The 18,815-nt window shown below is 45.1% G+C and overlaps 1 protein-coding gene across 10 annotated transcripts in view; it reads right to left on the reverse strand.

Annotated features, from left to right (window-relative positions):
* The window catches only part of LOC108936494 (oxysterol-binding protein-related protein 8-like), a 75,334-nt gene that overhangs the window by 13,854 nt on the left and 42,665 nt on the right, over positions 1-18,815 (reverse strand). For 6 of the 10 annotated variants that reach the window (XM_018755869.2, XM_029248830.1, XM_018755871.2 and 3 more), the window contains 8 exons: positions 6,991-7,061; positions 6,220-6,300; positions 5,519-5,620; positions 4,979-5,182; positions 4,193-4,277; positions 3,216-3,384; positions 1,113-1,338; positions 706-890 (listed from right to left, as the gene is read on the reverse strand). In XM_018755869.2, coding sequence (XP_018611385.1) covers positions 706-890; positions 1,113-1,338; positions 3,216-3,384; positions 4,193-4,277; positions 4,979-5,182; positions 5,519-5,620; positions 6,220-6,300; positions 6,991-7,061 — 1,123 coding nt within the window. Of the gene's footprint in view, positions 1-705; positions 891-1,112; positions 1,339-3,215; positions 3,385-4,192; positions 4,278-4,978; positions 5,183-5,518; positions 5,621-6,219; positions 6,301-6,990; positions 7,062-14,268; positions 14,591-18,815 lie in introns of those variants that run through there. The other 4 variants (XM_018755865.2, XM_018755864.2, XM_018755872.2 and 1 more) reach the window with 1 other exon arrangement.

Raw genomic sequence — 18,815 nt, forward strand, 5'->3', positions numbered from 1 at the left:
AACAAACAATTGCGATCATGACCTACGGAGCTGATGAACAAGGGTGTGGCACCATCTTAATTCCATTCACATACACAGTGTTTACAACTCGTGTCTGATATTCCTGAGTGTTTTGGCTTTTTATAATATCCAGATACTGTTATAAAATCCATAGTAGCGCCAAATGAGAAGTGATATGTTACCATGGAAACAGAAGAGAGATAAAAAAAAAATTTAAAGTTGTGAAAAGTTTAAAAAAAAAATGTTGGCTGTGAATAAGGGCTCAGGCAACAGCAGGGACTGAAGAGGAGTTACTACTACTGAATAAGATTACTATAGTTACAACTACAGCAAAATAATGACGATGATGATAATAATAATAATAATAAAGGGTGTGCTGACTTTAACTAAAGATTGACTGTTTTTGAGCGATCTCGCAAGATGCTTCAGATGTCATTCGGATGCTAAATAAAACAAAAAGCTCTACCACTGTGAATCTGGGACCCCATCTCATCAAATCCTGATCTATCACATAAGGCCATTTGTCTTAAATGAATTTAGGGTGAAGAACCATGATCAAGAGTACGACAGCAGGAGCTGGGATTCAAACCTGGATCCTTCTCTTGAAACTGGGAAGTTCTTACCACTATGCCACCTGCTGCTCATCATCATGATTCAACCAGCAGAATGAAAGGTCGGGGGTACCTGAGGCGGAAGAGGACTCACTCGGAGAGGAAGTCCGCATGGTAGTAGTAATCGGAGAGTTTGTCCAGGAAGGAGCGTGGTTCAAGAATGAACGTGGGCAGGACCACCTTGGACAGATCCATGCCGGGCCTGACCTGCTTCAGCAATGTCCAAATCAGGGACTTGTTTTCTTCAGAGACTGTCTCGGTCTGCGAGGCCTCGCCCACCTGCGGCACATACACACGTACACACGCAAACGTGGAGAACGGAATCACACGCAAAAATGCACTACTACTTCAGTACATTTTATGCTATATATTACTATGCTTACACTATCGGAGCCAATTCACCATAGACAAAGTTTATATGAAGAGTCAAACTGGACTCTCACAGTCATGTCACGGGCATTGAACTAGACGTTAAACAACACTATGACCCCCAGTACTCACCTCGCCCAACTCTTCGTGGGACTGCTCCGTGTACGGGGTCTCCCGCAGCACCTCGTTGGGGTCTGGCTCCACATAGGAGTCATCCTGGCGCTCTGACGTGTCACTGTCACTCTCCTCGCTCTTTTCCAGGCCGTCGTTATCCGATTCCTCACGCTCCTGTTCATTCTCCCGGTCAGACTTGTCCGAGTACAGATCCTGGTCTTTGAAGTGGTCGCCGTCATTGAAGCTGCGGGATTGGGGCAAAGCAAGAGACACTGATCACAGCTGGCGGCACACCTACGGTATAGCCTAATTATACAATCCCGTAGAATCTATATAAGGGTTTGTGTTAGGAACTTTAAACCAAAACATATGAAAAAATTGTCTATTAGAATAATGAGTATCCTTGACATTTTTGCTCATGGTGGTAATATTTAAAATGCTCTTATCATTATCTTGATCATTTTATTTAATTTCCTTAGAAATGTCAACAAGGTCCTGTTACAGTAATGAGAACCAATGATGCTGTATAGGCGACAGCAAAAACAATGATATTATTAAAGTAAAAAACATATCAGCTCATCTTGCCTTCATACCGATGAAGCATCATGGAAGAATCAAATTTTAAACCTTGTCTGAAACTGAGACAAAAACAAATAACGGTAATAAGAACCATGTGTCCGGACACTGTAATGTTAAAATTAAAATATTTTTATTCTTTATAGAGGAGAGAGATTTTTAATGCTATTTATGCATATTTTCATATTTCGAGCACTATTGCAACTTGGAGTTGATTTAAGATAATTTTAACTTGGATGGATTATGGCAATGTTTTTCCTTTATGAACATGTGATTGGTTCACATTGCGACTGCAATACTGAACAACAAAAACATGAGACATGTGCAATAGAGCTCATTTTATATATAGCCTATTCATCAGTCCGTGTTCAGACAGCTGGGGCCATAGCGCTGCAAACAGGTGGTCCTCGATTTATGACTGCAACTTGCAACTCCATTTAAATTCTATTATTTACTAGCAAGCAAAAAAGTGAATGTTCTGTTGGTGCAGAAAAGAAAAAGCAAAAGAAAAAGACTTATAAATGAAACCAAAAATAATACTGCAGCATGAAAATAAAAAACAGATACTGTACTGTATTTATATTATTATTGTATATTAGTATTATTTTAACACAAATAGTGTGTAATTAAAGAAAAAATATCAAAGCCCTGCTATATAACGTGGGGGGCACGGTGGTACAGTGGGTTTGGGCAGGTCCTGCTCTCTGGCACGTCTGGGGTTCAAGTCCCGCTTGGGGTGCCTTGTGATGGACTGGCATCCTGTCCTGGGTGTGTCCCTCCCCCTCTAGCCTTGCAACCTGTGTTGCCGGGCTAGGCTCTGGCTCGCCACGACCCTGCTTGGGACAAGCGGTTTCAGCCTGTGTGTGTGTTATTCAATGTAGCATTTGTGCATAGTGGGATTACATATCATTCATTACATTCAAATCCCCCTCTGGCTGTAGTCCCCTTGAGCAAGGTACTTGCCCTAAATTGCTCCAGTAAAAATTATCCAGCTGAGTAAATGGGTAAATAATTGTAAGTAGCTTAACATTGCTTTGGAGAAAAGTGTCAGCTAAATTAATTAATGTAAATGTTATATCCTTGTGGTTAATTTATATAAGGAATTTTCAACTTGCGACCAGGTCATCGGAATGGAACCCCATCATAAATTGAGGACCACTTGTATACTTGACCACTGGTAAGAACAATAAAAAAGATATATGAAAAGGGAACTAGGAATATTTTTTCCGTTAAGTTCCTCATTTAATGGTATGAAATACATCATCACAAAAAATATCCGATTCTCCGGCTCCGTAATGAAAGGCTTCAGAAAGCCGCAAAAGATCGGCTGTGAAAAGAAGCTGTAGAATTCCATCTTGGCAGATGTTTGATGTGAGACTTCGTCACAGAGCCAGCATTCCAGACCAGCTCTATTAGGAACCCCCGATGGGGGGGTAGGGACATTATTCAGGTCAGGGCCCATCCCGGGGAGCCTAGTTTGACCAGTTTTGCTGCGGAAAACCCTAGGATGCTGGAGGTGGGAGGTGAGAGGGCAGGCATACATACTGGAAGCCCTCGGGGCCCTGAAGGTTGTTGGCGCGCAGTAGGCTGTAGAAGTTCACATGGGAGTGCTCTGAACTGGAGCCCAGCTCCTCTTTGCCCTCCCGGATCATGGTTCGCTTTAGCAGGCCAGAGCACTTGAGAGCCAGCTCCAGAGCATCCATCCAGCACCGGCCTACGGAGAGAAAGAGTCCTCACTACCCAGCATGCACTGCGCTACGGCGTGCATCTGCAGTTAGTCAGTAATACCCCTCCCCGAAAAAGAGACACAGCAGTTAGTATGTGCTCTGATATTTTACTACAGTTTACCCAAACACTTGTGGTGTAACCCCTACAGAAGTCGTATCATTATTTATTCACCTGTTTGACTTTCATTTAAAGCCACTTACAAAGTGAGCTAAGGTACTTAAACTGTTTATACATTTATTCTGGTGGCTCTTTCTTTACTACAGGAATTCAGGGTAAGTACCTTGCTCAGGGGTACTACAGCAGTAGAGGGATTCGAGGAGAACAGAGGAAGGCAGTAGCTCTAACGACTATGCCACCTTCTGGCCCCATATGTACGGATGTGGAGAAATATCTTCGTCCATTAGGTTTGTTTTATAGGTTATAGCAGTGATTCTTACGTGTTTTGCTGTCATATTTCTGGCCGATGGTGGGAATCACTGTTCTGATTAGTGAATGAGTATTTCACATTTATTTTCACATTTGTGTTCCCTATCAGTCCTTTCTGCAGCTACGTGCGTACTATAACCTGTACAGAAAGTTTTATCACACAGACTGTGAGTTTATATATATATATATATATATATAAAAAACTCTGCATCTCTTGGGGAAATGCACTTCTGTTACGTGAGTTGCACATTGCTTTGAGAACAGAAACTGATTAACGGATGTAAATATAAATTAAAGATATAACTATGTTAGCAATCTGCCCACGAAGCCTAAAAGGAGCGTGTGATGCGGCGCTGAACATCTCTCACCATCAGACTCAGAGGCGGCACGGAAGATGAGGTGGCTGCTAGGTAATGGCTGGGTGATGGACCCCACGGCTTCACCTTTCGGACCCTGCAACGGGAGCGGCTTCACCGTTAACACAGACGGTAAGGGGGCGCTGGTGAGTAACATGCCAATACCAGGGTGACAGCAGGTGAGCGTGCAACGCTAACGCAGCCGAGCGTGACCGGCTGCCCCCCAGTGACAGCAGGACACCTTTAGGACTGGCATTGAGAAATTGAGGGACTTTATTTCTGGAGTGTCTAAATGAGATCCTACACTGCAAACACCTTGTGCATCAGGACACCGAGTAGTAGATGAGTCATCTAAACAGCAAAGCCTATTGCTGTCTCGTTTCGATATAAAAGCAACTCTCTGCCCTATTCAAAGGATGATTTATAGCTCAGGGCACAAAAGCACTGATGGTTTAATAGGAAGTTTCTTCCACATCCAGAAATGCAGCATAACAACTGAAGCAGAAGCAGACTATTTCTGTCATGGCGTGACAGGCCTGAGTAGCCGTTGAGGAAAAATTGGTCACTCTCATGTCAATGGACCATTTCCATGTGGAAACCTATTATTTATAGACTTTTCTGCTCTTTGATGATGGCGAGAAGCTGAAAGCATCTCCATAGTTTCCTGAACAGTAGCCAAGCCGGTGTCCTTTATGGAACGAAGGAGCTGGAAAAATTTTTGCGATAGCAGGTGGTCTTGCGGGTTCGAGAACGAGATTTACGGTCATGGAAGCTGGGATTCGGCAGCGGGGACCACACCTTGACAGCCCAAATAGACTGCTCCAGTGGGTGGAAGAGCTTGAAGCAGAAGCCGTCCTTCTTGGAGGGCCGCTCAATGAGCTCGCAAGCGTTCAGCAGCACTGTGCCCACCCACTGGCCGTTCTTATGGGTTTTGTAGATGAGAAGAACCCCTGGCTTCAGCACACACCACAGCTTGGTCCAGCTCTTCAAGGTGCCTCGGATCTGGGACACAAAGGGCCATGGGTTTAATTTCTGCTCTACAGCAGCTGTATAGGCTTTCGTGTGACACCAGCACTACATGTAGCACTTGAGAAGAACCCCACTGGGAAAACTGTCAAATAAAATAAAATCCTGCAGTTCAGTCAATGGCAGTTCAATCGAGAGGCTTTTGAATAATGAATAAAATTGCTGAAATAAATCAAAAAGGTGTTTGTGCTAATTGGCTGGAAAAAAAAGTGGATGGAATGTACTGAACAAGCTAGAAAAATGGCTATTTAGGGTTAGTTATAGTCAGCCTGGACAGTCCCGTCTAGCGATCACTGGGGTGAGACTGCTGACCTTGAGCCAGTCGGCTATGAGGATCACGGACGGGTCAGTGATGGTACTGAGCAGCTCTTTGGTGGCGCGCTTCTTCTCCTCACGGTAGTTCTTCTTCTGCACCTGAAGGGGGCAGCAAAAGCAGCGGATGAGCGGTTAGTGCAAAATAATGAGCTGAGCTGCAAAGCAGGTGGCGCAGTGATTCGAGATGCCACCTTACACTTGAAGGACAAAGGTTCAAACCTCACCTCCAGCTGTCGTACCCTTGTTCAAGGAACAGTGCTTATCCTGTATTAATACAGTAAAATTACCCAGCTGAATAAAAGGGTAAATCAGCATAAGGTGCTTTGGAGAAAAGCCTCAGCTAAATAAATAAATGTAATCAGGAACATGTACAATGTGCTTTTCGCATTTCTCCCGGAAGGTATTCTCAGCAGCTCAGTGAATTCTGAACATTTATACTGTCATTTTCTACAGTTTTTACAACCTTGGTGTTGTACAGAAACCTCCGTGATCAGGCCATCGATGTACCTTCAAAACATTGTAATTAGGGTGGGGGCTTTGGGTAGTGGGCACTGCTGTTGGTCAGGAACGAGCTGGGATGCTGCTCCTCTTCCTTGTCATGTCAGCAGTTTTAAGAAACCTCAGGAAACCCAGAGCTCGTCCTACAGCACAACTCAAGCGGTCAGCGATGATCATGTCACATGACCCGGCAGACTTGCCTTGAGGGACTCCTTCTTGGTGAGCTTGGTCCCGGGTGCCGGGACATCCTTGTCGGACCCGTTGTAGAGCCTGGTCTCAGACTGTAGAAAGAGAAGGAGTAAATGTCAGAACTACCGACAGCGTCGAGAAGGTCCATCACTGTGTTTTCCTGGGGCTCCACATCTCCTGCATACACAAGCGGAGTCCAGAAGGTAAAGGAAAACTAAAATTAACTCAATAGGAAGTGGAAATCTTTTAATGACCCTCACATATGAAACAGAACATATCAGGGTTGATGATATACGCCCTACATTTGAACATTCAGAACAAAAATAGTAGGCGGTTGGTGGTTCAAAACCCTGACACTTCAGTCTATACTTTTACTGCACCATCTTCAGCATGGACACAAAAAAGGCAGAACACACTAAAACAGCCATCCATCCATCGCCAACAACCGTTTGTCCTGAGCAGGGCAGCAGCGAGCTGGAGCTCCACCCAGCAACACAGGGTGGAGGGGCCACGCTCAGGACGGGACACCAGTGTGTCGCAAGGCACCCCAAGCAGGGCTCGAACCCCAGACCCGCCACACAGCGGATGCCGGCCAAACCCGCCGCACCCCCATGCCCCCCATACGCTGAAACGTAAATGTGTTATAAGAAATAATATTAATATAATGTCCTGCTTATACTATGTTTTACTCTCTTTCAGAGGATCCATCACCCAGTGCGTCCAGGTTGCTTTTGCAAGCCAAGGGCCTAAAGATTCAAGTAGAACAGAAGTGTCATTCCTACCTTGCTCTTGGAGATGGAGTGCGTGGAGTCTTCCCTTAGTGGCAGAATGTCGTCCCTAACCCTGTCAAAACCTGCACACAGAGACCCCGGGGGTTAGCTGCGCCACAGCTGCTGTCAATCAAAGTGACTTCGACATGCGTTTCCATCCTGCTGCTTCTCCAGCGACTGCTGTGAGCCCCAGGTTGCGACCCGGCTGACCTCCAGGGGATCATCTCCTCGCAGCAGACCATAATTAATAAGGAGAATCGCTCCATTCACTCACCACCGGAGGGGAAACACTGCGGAATTGGCCTTTTACTGGTGAACTGGCCGTTTAGACCACTTTAAAATTTATTGTAAGTAGTGTATCAAGCAGCGTAAGTCACCACGGTGAATAAGGTGTGTGGGCTGATAACACTACATAGAGTTCATTGGAAGTCGCTTTGGAGAAAAGTGTCTGTTAGATAAATAAATATAATGTACATATGAGGTTACACTTTCAGCATCAACACGTGAAGTAGTACTTTGAGATGCTGTCTTGCACAAAAAGGAGCCGGGTTCGAAACCTACCTCTGGCTATAATACCCTTGAAGGTATTTCCCTGAATAGACACTGTAAATTATCCAGGTTTATAAATATGTAAATTGCTGGAGACAAGTGTGAGCTAAATGAAAAAATGCAATATGCTGTCTCCCGCAAGCAGACAGTGTCTTTCGGCAGCCAGGATTGGCACTGAAGACCACAAAGGAAATTAGATGCAACATGTTCCGTGACCCCGGGAATGTTTACAACATCCACAGCCACGGAGGATGACCAGACAGAGGAAACACACCAGAGTCTAGACCACTGGACACTTCAGAACACAATGTTAGTTTTTCTGGAAAATCCTCCAATGAATTCCACAAACATCTGGATGATGTGATCAGCCATCTAACTAAGGAAACTGTGAAATGTCATTCATAAATAACAGTTTGTGTATCGATCAACCAATCAACAAATCAATCAAAGCATCAATCAAATCGAACACGCCACCAAATCAGCCTGTATGTTAATACCTCTATAATGTTTATATGAATACACAAAACGCATTCATGTATTTCACAAAATTTCAGGTTTTCAAAAGCATGCATGGTTTTTGTTGCATTCAATTTTGTCAGAAACCGTAAGGCAGCAGGATTCGTCATTAATCAATTAATCGATCGATCGAGCGATCTACAGCCCAAAAACAGGAAATCATTAAAGCTTCTGAAAAGGGGCCCTCAAAGGAACCAGCTTTGAATCTCACCCTCAGCTGTACCTTTCATCAAGGTACTTGTCTTGAACTGACACGGTAAAATCACCCAGCTGCACGAATGGGTAAATGACGGTAAACAGCTGAAAACTGAAAAACTCTGGAGAGAAATGCTGCATAAATATATAAACATTTTTCGCACACAATGGGAAGAGTGCAGAGTTTGGCAGCTCCAGTGTTCTGAAACCCACTCACCATTCTTTGTGATAAGGTGTGTGTGTGTGTGTGTGTGTGTGTGTGTATTAATTTAGACATCCTGATAGAACTGGAACCCAAACCATAAGCTGCTCGGTTCTGCTTGTGCGCTCCTTGCTGCACAGCTCACACACGCATGACACCTGTATCCTCAGAAATGTGAAAAATTACTAAAGCACATGACCTCATTATCCTGTTTCACTTCAGATAAAGGGCTAAATTTCCTCTAAGATGCATGATTTGAGTACTCGGCAATAAATAACAACTCCAAATGTTAATGCTGTTTCTGTATTCAGTATAAAATTCAACGTAGAGTCTTTCAGAATGCTTAACCTGCATAATGAAATCATCATATTTTTTCTACAGAAGGTATGTTGGCTCTAACACAGACTAAATTTTTAATGGTAACAAAAAAAACAAAAAAAAAAAAACTATTCTCATTTGCTTTTCGAAGGGGGAAAAAAAAAAAACACACGTTGGTTTGTCGCCCCTTTAATGTCACAGGGAATGAAATACACACACACACACACACACACATTGTCTGAACCACTTGTCCCATATGGGGTCGCAGGGAGCCGGAGCCTAACCCGGCAACTCAGGGCGTAAGGCTGGAGGGGGAGAGGACACCCAGGACGGGACGCCAGTCCGTCACACATATTACCAAAAATGCACCATACTATATTAGGAGGCCTATTGTCCAGACAATCACCACATTTGTGAGCAATATGCATATGTACGCTGCATGTATATGTATGTCAGAAGTGCTATGAACAGGCAGATTTTAGATACTGGTTTCCAGCCCACACTTTAAATGGCATTAATTATATTTAAGTACATTTAGATAACATTTATCCACCGATCCGAATTACTTTTCGCCCGAAACACTTGTGTATAACAGGTTTGCCTATGTGTTTCAATAGTAATATTATATTTATCTCAATCAAGGGCTGTTTTTGCTGAGACTGTCAATTGAAAGGAAGTATATGGGTTTTTTTATGATGGAAGAAGCACACTATTTTCATGGTTTACAGAGTGGAAGCCATAGTAGGTTTACCTATGAGATTCTCATCTGTTTTTTTTTTTTTTTTTTTTTCCTTTTCCCAAAACAGACCCAAACCGTGGTGCATCAACAGGTGCTCTCAGATCACTCCAAACCCTTCGGGCCACATGGGGAGTACGGAGAGTTTCGGCCTTAATGACACTCCATGATGGCCCCGCAATCAGGAGGAGTCTCAACAATGCTTAATGCAGGAGCTCTTGAAGGTCCTTCTGGAGCTGATTACAATAGAACCAACATACATGAGGTACTTCTGCCCGTCTGGGCTATTCAGAGCCTCCCAGCGATGATTAGGAAGCTTTGCTCTCTGTACACTGAAGTGCACCGCATTCATACAACAGGAACATCTGAACAAACAACGCATTTCACTCCTGCGACGGTCACGCCATCGTATATAATCGACTCAACGTCGAAAAATATGGAACAATGAACATTGGGGACACGGGATCGAGACAAGAGGACATTTTATTGGCCAGGTACATTTGCAGATACATCGAATTAAATGGTCTGGATTCTCATTCAGGCACATTTAACAAAACAGGGCAATATTAACATAATACAGCATGTATGCCATTCCGTAATGCTTGAAATAACATAATGTTTAAAGAAGATACAAGTCATTCTATACAAACAGTACTTACTGTAATTTGAACATAGATGTGGAAATAGCTGAGGGATTTAATATAAATAGTGAATTACACAGTGACAGTAATAAATAGATTACTTTAGGGTATAAACTATGTTACTAGGGCAAGGTCTTAACAGTAGTCTGTTAGCTTATGAGATGGATGTCAACAGCAGAATGTTAATATCCATTTAAGCGCAGTATGGATTATAATGTGCACTTCATTATAATGGAGGGGACACAAAGTCAGTGATTACCATAGTAGCACCAAATCCTTAGAACAAAATCTAAACACTGCATGAAGCAGAAGGACTTCACCGTATAAGTGATGTTTCATAAAGCGAGAGTGAAAACACATACGTCATCTGAAACCACTTGTCTCACACAGGGTTGTGGGGAGCCGGAGCCTAACCCAGCAACGGAGGGCAAAGGGGACACACCCAGGACAGGATGCCAGTCCATCGCAAGGCACCCCACGCGGGACTTGAACCCCAGACCCACCACAGAGCAAGACCTGGTTCAACCTACTGCGCCACCGCACCCCTCTCCCAGCATGAATAATATATTTTAAACATACAACAGCTCCCAGAAAGTGAGGTGACCATCAGGAATGATCTGTAGTTGGTCAATTTTCCCACGCTCCATTAACAACTAGGTAGAGAGCGGAGTAATGAAAAAGACAGGAGAGTGACAAGGACCCCGAGAACAGTACAGCTAGAGTATCGGCCTCACCCGCTCCCCTTCGATGAAGGTGGCCTCTGATATGTGAGCAGAATGAGAGGAAATCAGGCTTAGTGACATCAGCGAGTGGTGAGATGCTGAGCACACACCTTTCTTTAAGAGGATATCCTCCCTGAAGAACAACGCCAGTGAGAGCCAGTGACAATGGAAGTCCTATGTGGCACGGCCATCCATCACCTAATACAGTTAACTTGATCCAGGAAATCACTGTCGAGCAAATTCCCACTGTTAGAGTATCAAATTACCACTATTTTTCTTGGAAAAAATGGATAAAAAAAAAAATCAACCACCATTAGAAAGTAAAGGGGGGCGCGGTGGTGCAGTGAGTTGGACCAGGTCCTGCTCTCTGGTGGGTCTGGGGTTCGAGTCCTGCTTGGGGTGCCTTGTGATGGACTGGTGTCCTGTCCTGGGTGTGTCCCCTCCCCCTCCAGCCTTATGCCCTGTGTTGCTGGGTTAGGCTCTGGTTCCCTGCAACCCTGTATGGGACAAGTAGTTCAGCCAATGTGTGTGTGTCTGCATTAGAAATGAACCAAAACAGTATTTCTTATTCATGACAACACAAATATATTTTAAGTTCAAAATGTAAAGTACTTAAAGCAAAAATTTCTCTGCTGTATAAACGGGTATATCACTATAAGTAGGTTAACATAAGTAATTTTGGAGAAAAGCATCAGTTATATGATTTAACAATAATTAATTATTCCAGTTGTGATACAAGGGCTGTGATTGGCTGAGATTGATAGTAAGTCTACAGGTGGTTTTATCATGGCAGAAGCACAGCGTCCGTATACTTCCCCAAGTGGAAGACATAGTAGGAAGTGAATAAACTACCTACTGTGAAATTAAACTTAAGCACAAGTGCCGCTGTACTGAATTATAAGTCCACCGCACGAAAAAAGGGTATCTATTTTCATAAGCTCCTGCAGCAGCTTTTTTCTTCCTATGAGACCATGTATTCTGAGGACTGAATGTACTTTCTTAGTGCCACTAACCAGCAAAGGAACATGATAACTTGTCCATACCTTATTAGCATAATAGAAAGTATGAGGAAGAGCATACAAACGAGGTCACATAACTCATCTCAAAATCCACCTCAGGTGTGAAGAAAGTTCAGCTGAACACTGCGAACCACACTATGGGTTAGTATAATGTTCGGGGAATATTAGGAGTATCTCATGTGAAGCATCATGGGCATGGTGCAAGGTGTAGCCTCCTTTAGACACAGAAAGCTAGGATGGTGGTGCCAAGACAAGGACCCTGAAATAAATTGAGATGCATCCGGTGTTGTAGAATAATTGCTTTCATTGGCGCTGTGATGTGATGGAGTCATTTCCTGATGGCCTTATCGTGTTTCACCAATCAGAACAATCACCCCGGAGACAGCTGCCCACCTCATGGTGTCATAAGAACCCTCACTCTCTCTCACACACACACACACACACACACACACACACACACACACACACCAATGGCTGGTGGGCTACATTACCCCTAGAAGGAGAAGCAGTAAGTGCAGGTGTCAAGAAGCCATCCTCTTGCTTTGCGCCCAAAGGTTATTTAAATCCCCCGTTGGCTTATCCGTCGAGTCAGAGCCCACGTTTGAGAGTTCCGGCAGCGCTTGCCATCCCACCCACCACGCTAGCCAGGTGCCAAGCCTCACCACACCATGGTGTCAGTGTAAACGCTACATTGCGGAGATCGATCAGGCATGCCATGAACTCAACGGTCGTGCATTTATAGTCAAGTCGTATCGACGCGGGGTCATGCTGTTGGACAACATCATTCCTCATATTCGGCAACTGGGCAGTTGAGTAAAGTCACCCCATAGCTAATACAGTCATTCTGCGTTCAATACTGGTTTATTAACATTCCGCATATGACTGTTTACGGAACGAAAACGCGACTGACACCAAACCATCGTAAGCTCAAGGACTAATCCACGCCAAGAAAATATAAATAAGACCGATGTCATTCGTTATGAAATGCGCGCCTCTGTTTACATTGCACAAATAAAATGTGTAAAAAATTAAACGCACGTGCACACTTGCTGTGTTTGTGTTAATGATAAAGCGCCTAAGAGCGCGGTGTTCCGGAGACAGGTTCCTGAAGGGATGAATGAAATTCCCTGCCAAAACACGATGCGCTGATCCACATATTGAGTTCAAATTTAAATGCCAGGCATGAATTATATATTCATTTTCATTAAATATTCGCATTTGTAATATGGAGCCCGCTGCCAATACAGGATACGGACCTTGTGCTTTCCCTAGACCGACTGCTTGACAAAAAAAAGTTCTCGCAAGTTCAAGACAATTCAAGTCATTTTTATAGAGCGTTCTTCCCACGCAGTGACGCAGAGCGCTTGAACACAGGCATAGAGCAAAGAAACAAATACATCAGACGAGGAAACAAGCTATAGAACAGGAATGATTGATTATCAATGCTTTTATAAAACTATAAGTATGCCTACTGTCCACGGAGGAAAAGAACAAAAAACTCCCAACTAAAAGTTAAGGGAGAAAAAAATCCTCTGGGGGTCCAGGTGCCAGTGGCTGCCCACCCCTCCTGGGCATTCTAGATTTAATAAGACTTCGAAGCCAGTCCACAAGTAATAATGGCATTGTTGCTGTACGGTAGCTTGATTTCCCAGTTCAAATTTCAAAGTTCAAAAAAACAATTGCAGAAAATTATATTTGCCATGTTTGCCAGGTTAGAGCGACTGCCTTTGGATCCAAAGGTTGCAGGTTTGAGCCTCACCTCCAGCTGTAGGACCCTTGAGCAAGGTACTTACTCTGAATTACTCCAGTAAAATTACCCAGCTGTGTAAATAATTGTAACCTTAACATTATAAGTTGCTTTGGAGAAAAGCGTCAGCTAAATGTAATGTAAATGGAAAACTATAAGCTTGTCTAACGATTTAGAAAAAGCATGGTAATCTATGGAAGAACCAAAGGGGGAAATATTTCATTGTTCCTGGTGTATGAACTAAATATAAGCAATAACCTTGAAATGTTATCAGAGCAATGTCAGATTTTAACCTGCCGCAGGAGAGCAAATGAAGACGGTTAAAGTGGGAGCACAGGTGAGAAGAGTTAAAGGCGGCAATGGAATAGATTTCTTTACAAAAAAAAAAAAAAGAAAAAACTGCCGCCCTGACAAAAAAATGACCAGCACATCTGCAGCGCTCTGTTGCTCAGCAGCCTGCGGTTCGAGGGCTCTGGAGGCGGACCTTTCTCTACAGGTCATAACTCGGATGCTCAGATGAGAGTCACCTCACAAATCAGTTAACCCCGCGTTCAGGATGGCAGGCGGACCTTAGAGAAACAAGGCAAATGAGGTACCTCCAGGAAGCTGCGGGACAAGAGGAGGAGGAGGCTTCTGGTTACCCACCTGGCAAGATGGGCGCCAGCTCGTTGTACCCTCCGAAAGAGGCGTTGCGGATGAGTCTGCGGCCATCGGGCCGGGGAGGCAGAGCACCGGAGGCCCCCCCGCACATGGAGAAGCGGCGACGGCTCAGGATGCCCTCCTCTCTCATCATAGGGCCGGTGAGGCCCCTGGGGGGAGCGGGCCGGGGCGCGACACAGGGTCGTAAGCCGCGAGCACTCAGAAGAGTCAGGCGTGCTGGGGTGGGCAGGTGTGTGTTTGTTCCGTCCCGTAGGGCTCGATGTCTCCTGACAGTCCACCAGCACACTGTCATCTCCCTCCCTCCTTCCCTCCCTCCCTCCCTCTCTACATCGCTTCTGCTGTGAGAGGCCGCCGGATCCTCTGAGGGGCAATTGGAGGGAAGCCTCCGCCTCCTGCCCCTCCCCCATTCCTCCCTACACCCAGGGAAGGTGCACAATCACATCCTCTCTCTCTCTCTCTCTCTGCTCTGTTCCTCATATCATTCGGTCTACGTTCATGCCCCGTGTCTCAATCCCACAAGAGGAGCGCTCCACAATGTGCACCCGTCTCATCAACACACACACACACACACACACACACAGCCTGGTGTAACACTCCTGCCAAGGTCCCCAATACGACTGAATTCTCATCTCCCTCACAGACCCTCAGTACACAGTTTGTAAACAGGCCACCTTTCCTATCATGGGTTCCTCTAAGGCCTGGATAATAAGACTGCCAGACCCTTACACCTGAATACACCTCTGCACACTCAGGACATTTGTGGCTCCAGGGAGAGGACTCAAATCTGATTAACGCACGCATGCTGTCCAGGAAAGTGTCCGCAGTGCCGCCCAAACGCCCATATTTCAGTAACAGCACAGGGTAGGCCGTCTGTTCGCTTACTCACTAACTGCTTGCTCAAGTCAGAGTCATGGTGGTAGGGAGCATATTTGGAAGTAAACGGGAGAAGGCCATGTCGAGTTCACCCTGGATGGGAGTCCCCTCAACTAGAAGTGTCGAAGGCCCAAAAATGGTAAGAGCCATCTGTTGACACACCTGGTAACGTTCGAGGGTGACTTCGGCTGTCTGTGAACCTCTTCAGAACTTCAGCAGGTTTGGAATTCACAACACTGGTGGATATATAGGAATCAGAGAATGGGGCCACCACAGTCATGGGTCCCGTAACGCTCTGGGTAGGGTCTTCAACAGTCACCGAGTGGACATGTGGCAGGTGCTTCTCAGGTCTCACTTCTATGAGAAACACTAATGTGTACGATGACTCATTCGTTAAGTTCTCTAAAGCGTTTTGATGATTTTAGGGTGTGCTTGCTGCACGCTGAAAAGGGCTCAAACAATCGTAACGGGCTGCAGTCCTGTCACTGGTCATTTTTCTCTTGATTGCGGTTTATAAAGAAATTGACAACGACCTGTTGCGCTTTGCTGTATCAACTCTTTCTCAAGGTCCTTCGACTCGCTTCCGACGTCAGTCTGAGTTTTGGGCAAAGAGGGCAGCCACATTTGTCTCTACGGTAACCACTTCTGCTTTGGGTTGCCTGGCAACCTCAGCAATTTCACGGATTAAACAGATGGCCCCGAGAAATGGTCCGGACTCATCAAGTCTAATTTTATAGCACAGATTATTAAAACACTGCCGCACATCCAATTTATTCCTACTTCTAATGGATCTGCATGGCCATGACAGGGACATTTATCACACAGGTTTGCTTGGACAGTGAATTGCATCGCAACTGAAACTAAAAAAAAATCTGTGGTATAAATTTAAACCATAACATTCTATTACCGAAAACTTGTGTTAATCAGATTGCACACACACACACACACAGAGTCTGAAACCACTTGTCCTGAGCAGAGTTACAGCAAGCCAGAGCCTAACCTGGCAACACAGGGCGCAAGGTGGACACACCCCGGATGGGACGCCAGTCCACCGCAAGGCACTCCAAGCAGCACTCGAACCCCAGGCCCACCGGAGAGCAAGCCCTGGCCAAAGCCACTGCACCACCACACCGCCTTTAATCAGATTGCTTTCAACAATATTTATTGATTCAGATATTGAACATTCATTCATGCAATAATTTACTGATTTATAGCTTCTCAATACTGAAGTAGCTTTGGCCAAAGGGAGTCAAACTCAGCACAAAGAGGGCCATTTGGTAAACTGGTTTTTGCCAAAAACCATTTACATCCTTGAAGTGGTATACATTTTACATTGACTATTAATTGCCCAAGGGGCATGATGGCCACAGTGGTGCAGTGGGTTGGACTGGGTACTGCTCTCCAGTAGGTCTGGGGTTCGAGTCCCGCTTGGGTCGCCTTGCGACAGCCTAGCGTCCCATCCTGGGTGTGTCCCCTCCCCCTCCAGCCTTACGCCCTGTGTTGCCGGGTTAGGTTCCGGTTCTCCACGACCCTGTATGGGACAAGCAATTCAGAAAATGTGTGTGTGTGTGTGTGTATTAATTGTCCAGTTCCATATTCTCCAATTAAGTACAGTGTTTGAGGGAAAGAAAAAGAAAAATCAGCATTCATACCAGCAATTCGTATGCTGACATTGCTGATTTAGGTCATATAGTTTATTTGTAACACCAAAAAATTAAAAGACATGCATTTCATTAGTAAACACACTAAATTTATCTCCACATATATTTGAAACTTTTCATTTTTAAGTTGACTGTACCCATTAACACAATGTGATATTTTACCGTTCCAATTCTGTTGAGGTACCTTGCATAAGGGTACTACAGCCGTGACCCTTGTGCTATACCACTACGTTACCAGTGACACAGACAAAGCTCCATCGATACTCAAGGATACGTGTTAATGAAAGTCATCACCTGAAATCTTGCCTTTTCAGAGATGCGCCACGTGAAGGCGTGGGAAGCGATAAGCCTCTCTTCCGGGATTACGGGTTGAGCCACTCCCGCGTGCGGCATGGAATCGGCCTGGCTTCGTCTCCGGGATAAAGACGGCTATCGCTTCCAGCATCAAGTAAGGCTACTCCAACGGGGCTGCGGCAGCGGAGCACGAACAGACTCGTGATTTATTTACGGGAACAGGGGACAGTGGTGTAGTGTGCAGGGACTGAGCCGGGGGACCTGTTGAGGTAAGTCGGTATTAACCCAATGGTGCGTGGCACGCTGTATGAGGAAGGAGGAGCTCAGGGACAGAGCATCATCCTTTCTGAGTTCTGTGGTGCTGTAGAGGAACCAGGCTGTTTGAGATGATATAAAACTCATTTCCTGTTATCCAGACAAACGTGCAATCATCCCCCCGGACCGTGAATCTTGGACCCGGAGAAGAAGGGCCAGTTGTAAAGCTCAATGCACTGGGATTGCAAGCGAGCTTCCGTGAAAGGGATGAACCCGCTTGCGTGAATTGGCTAGGAATGAGCTTGGCAGATGCGTGCCCTCCCCAGCCTGCAGCCTTCCAGCAAGCAAGCTGTGCCGGAAACTGATCGACGCGCAGTTTTATTCCCTGCGCTGCCTTCCAGGTGAAAGGTAGGAGTTCCGAGCAGGAGCTGCAGATATCCGGATATTTACTAACTATTACTAAAAATGTCCAATGACGATAGATTTTATTCTTTTTTTTTTTTAATCAAACAGGAGCAGGTTGCTTTTTATTAGGGTTAGACTTAGGGTTACCCCCTTTTTTGCATGAGACGCAGCATGAGTCTAAAGAACCAGTTTCAAATAACCCAATGATGACCGTTATCATCACTGCTGTTATTACCCTATTTAGCCGAAGCCTTTGTCCAAGACGACTTACAAAGTCGGGCTCATACAATACGTAAGCGTTTAAAGAGGGTACGGAATAACAATCAGACGGAGACAATGCAGGATGACGAGGGCCCTCGACAACTCTACATCAAGAAGCGTGCAGCATTCAGCGCTACCGCATCTTCGACTTTTCTACCAGATGGCGAGAGGTAAAAATTCATGCCATACAGTATTGAATGTGCTATACAAGCATGTCGGGTGCGAAGTCTTGGGGAAGGAGACCAGCAAAGTCCAAACCACACGTGACACTACAACCCAAGAACTGACACGGATCATGGCAAATAGGTCAAAGACCTTTGACATAAAGAGGGCAGGCAGACGCAATCCATCTACCTTTCCGGAGACTTAACTAATTGTTTGGGAGCTTAACTGTGAGCAAGCGATCCCATTTGAGTGATTAATGCAGCAGGTAGGTGGGGGTTCAACCCTGCTACCGTGTACGGTAAATCCACGCTGTATTTCACAGTTATTACAGCACTGAGAAACATCGACTCGCTATTTTACACACAAGGAGCCGTGAAGTCACTTGGTGCATCTCGGCATGAAATAAACAAGACATGCGATGATGACAGGGGAACATCCTCCCCATTTGATCCCCACCGAAGTAAGAGAGGAGCATAGCGGCCTAAAAGGAGTCCTAAAATGGGAAAAATGTCCTCGATCTGCCCCTGTAACCACACAGCGAGAGCAAAGGCAAAACCATGGGGAAAGGTCAAAGGTCAACACTGCAGATTCTGCGTTGGAACATATTTAGTTTTTAAA

This window comes from Scleropages formosus, chromosome 24 (assembly GCF_900964775.1).
Source record: "Scleropages formosus chromosome 24, fSclFor1.1, whole genome shotgun sequence".
Lineage (NCBI taxonomy): Eukaryota > Metazoa > Chordata > Actinopteri > Osteoglossiformes > Osteoglossidae > Scleropages > Scleropages formosus.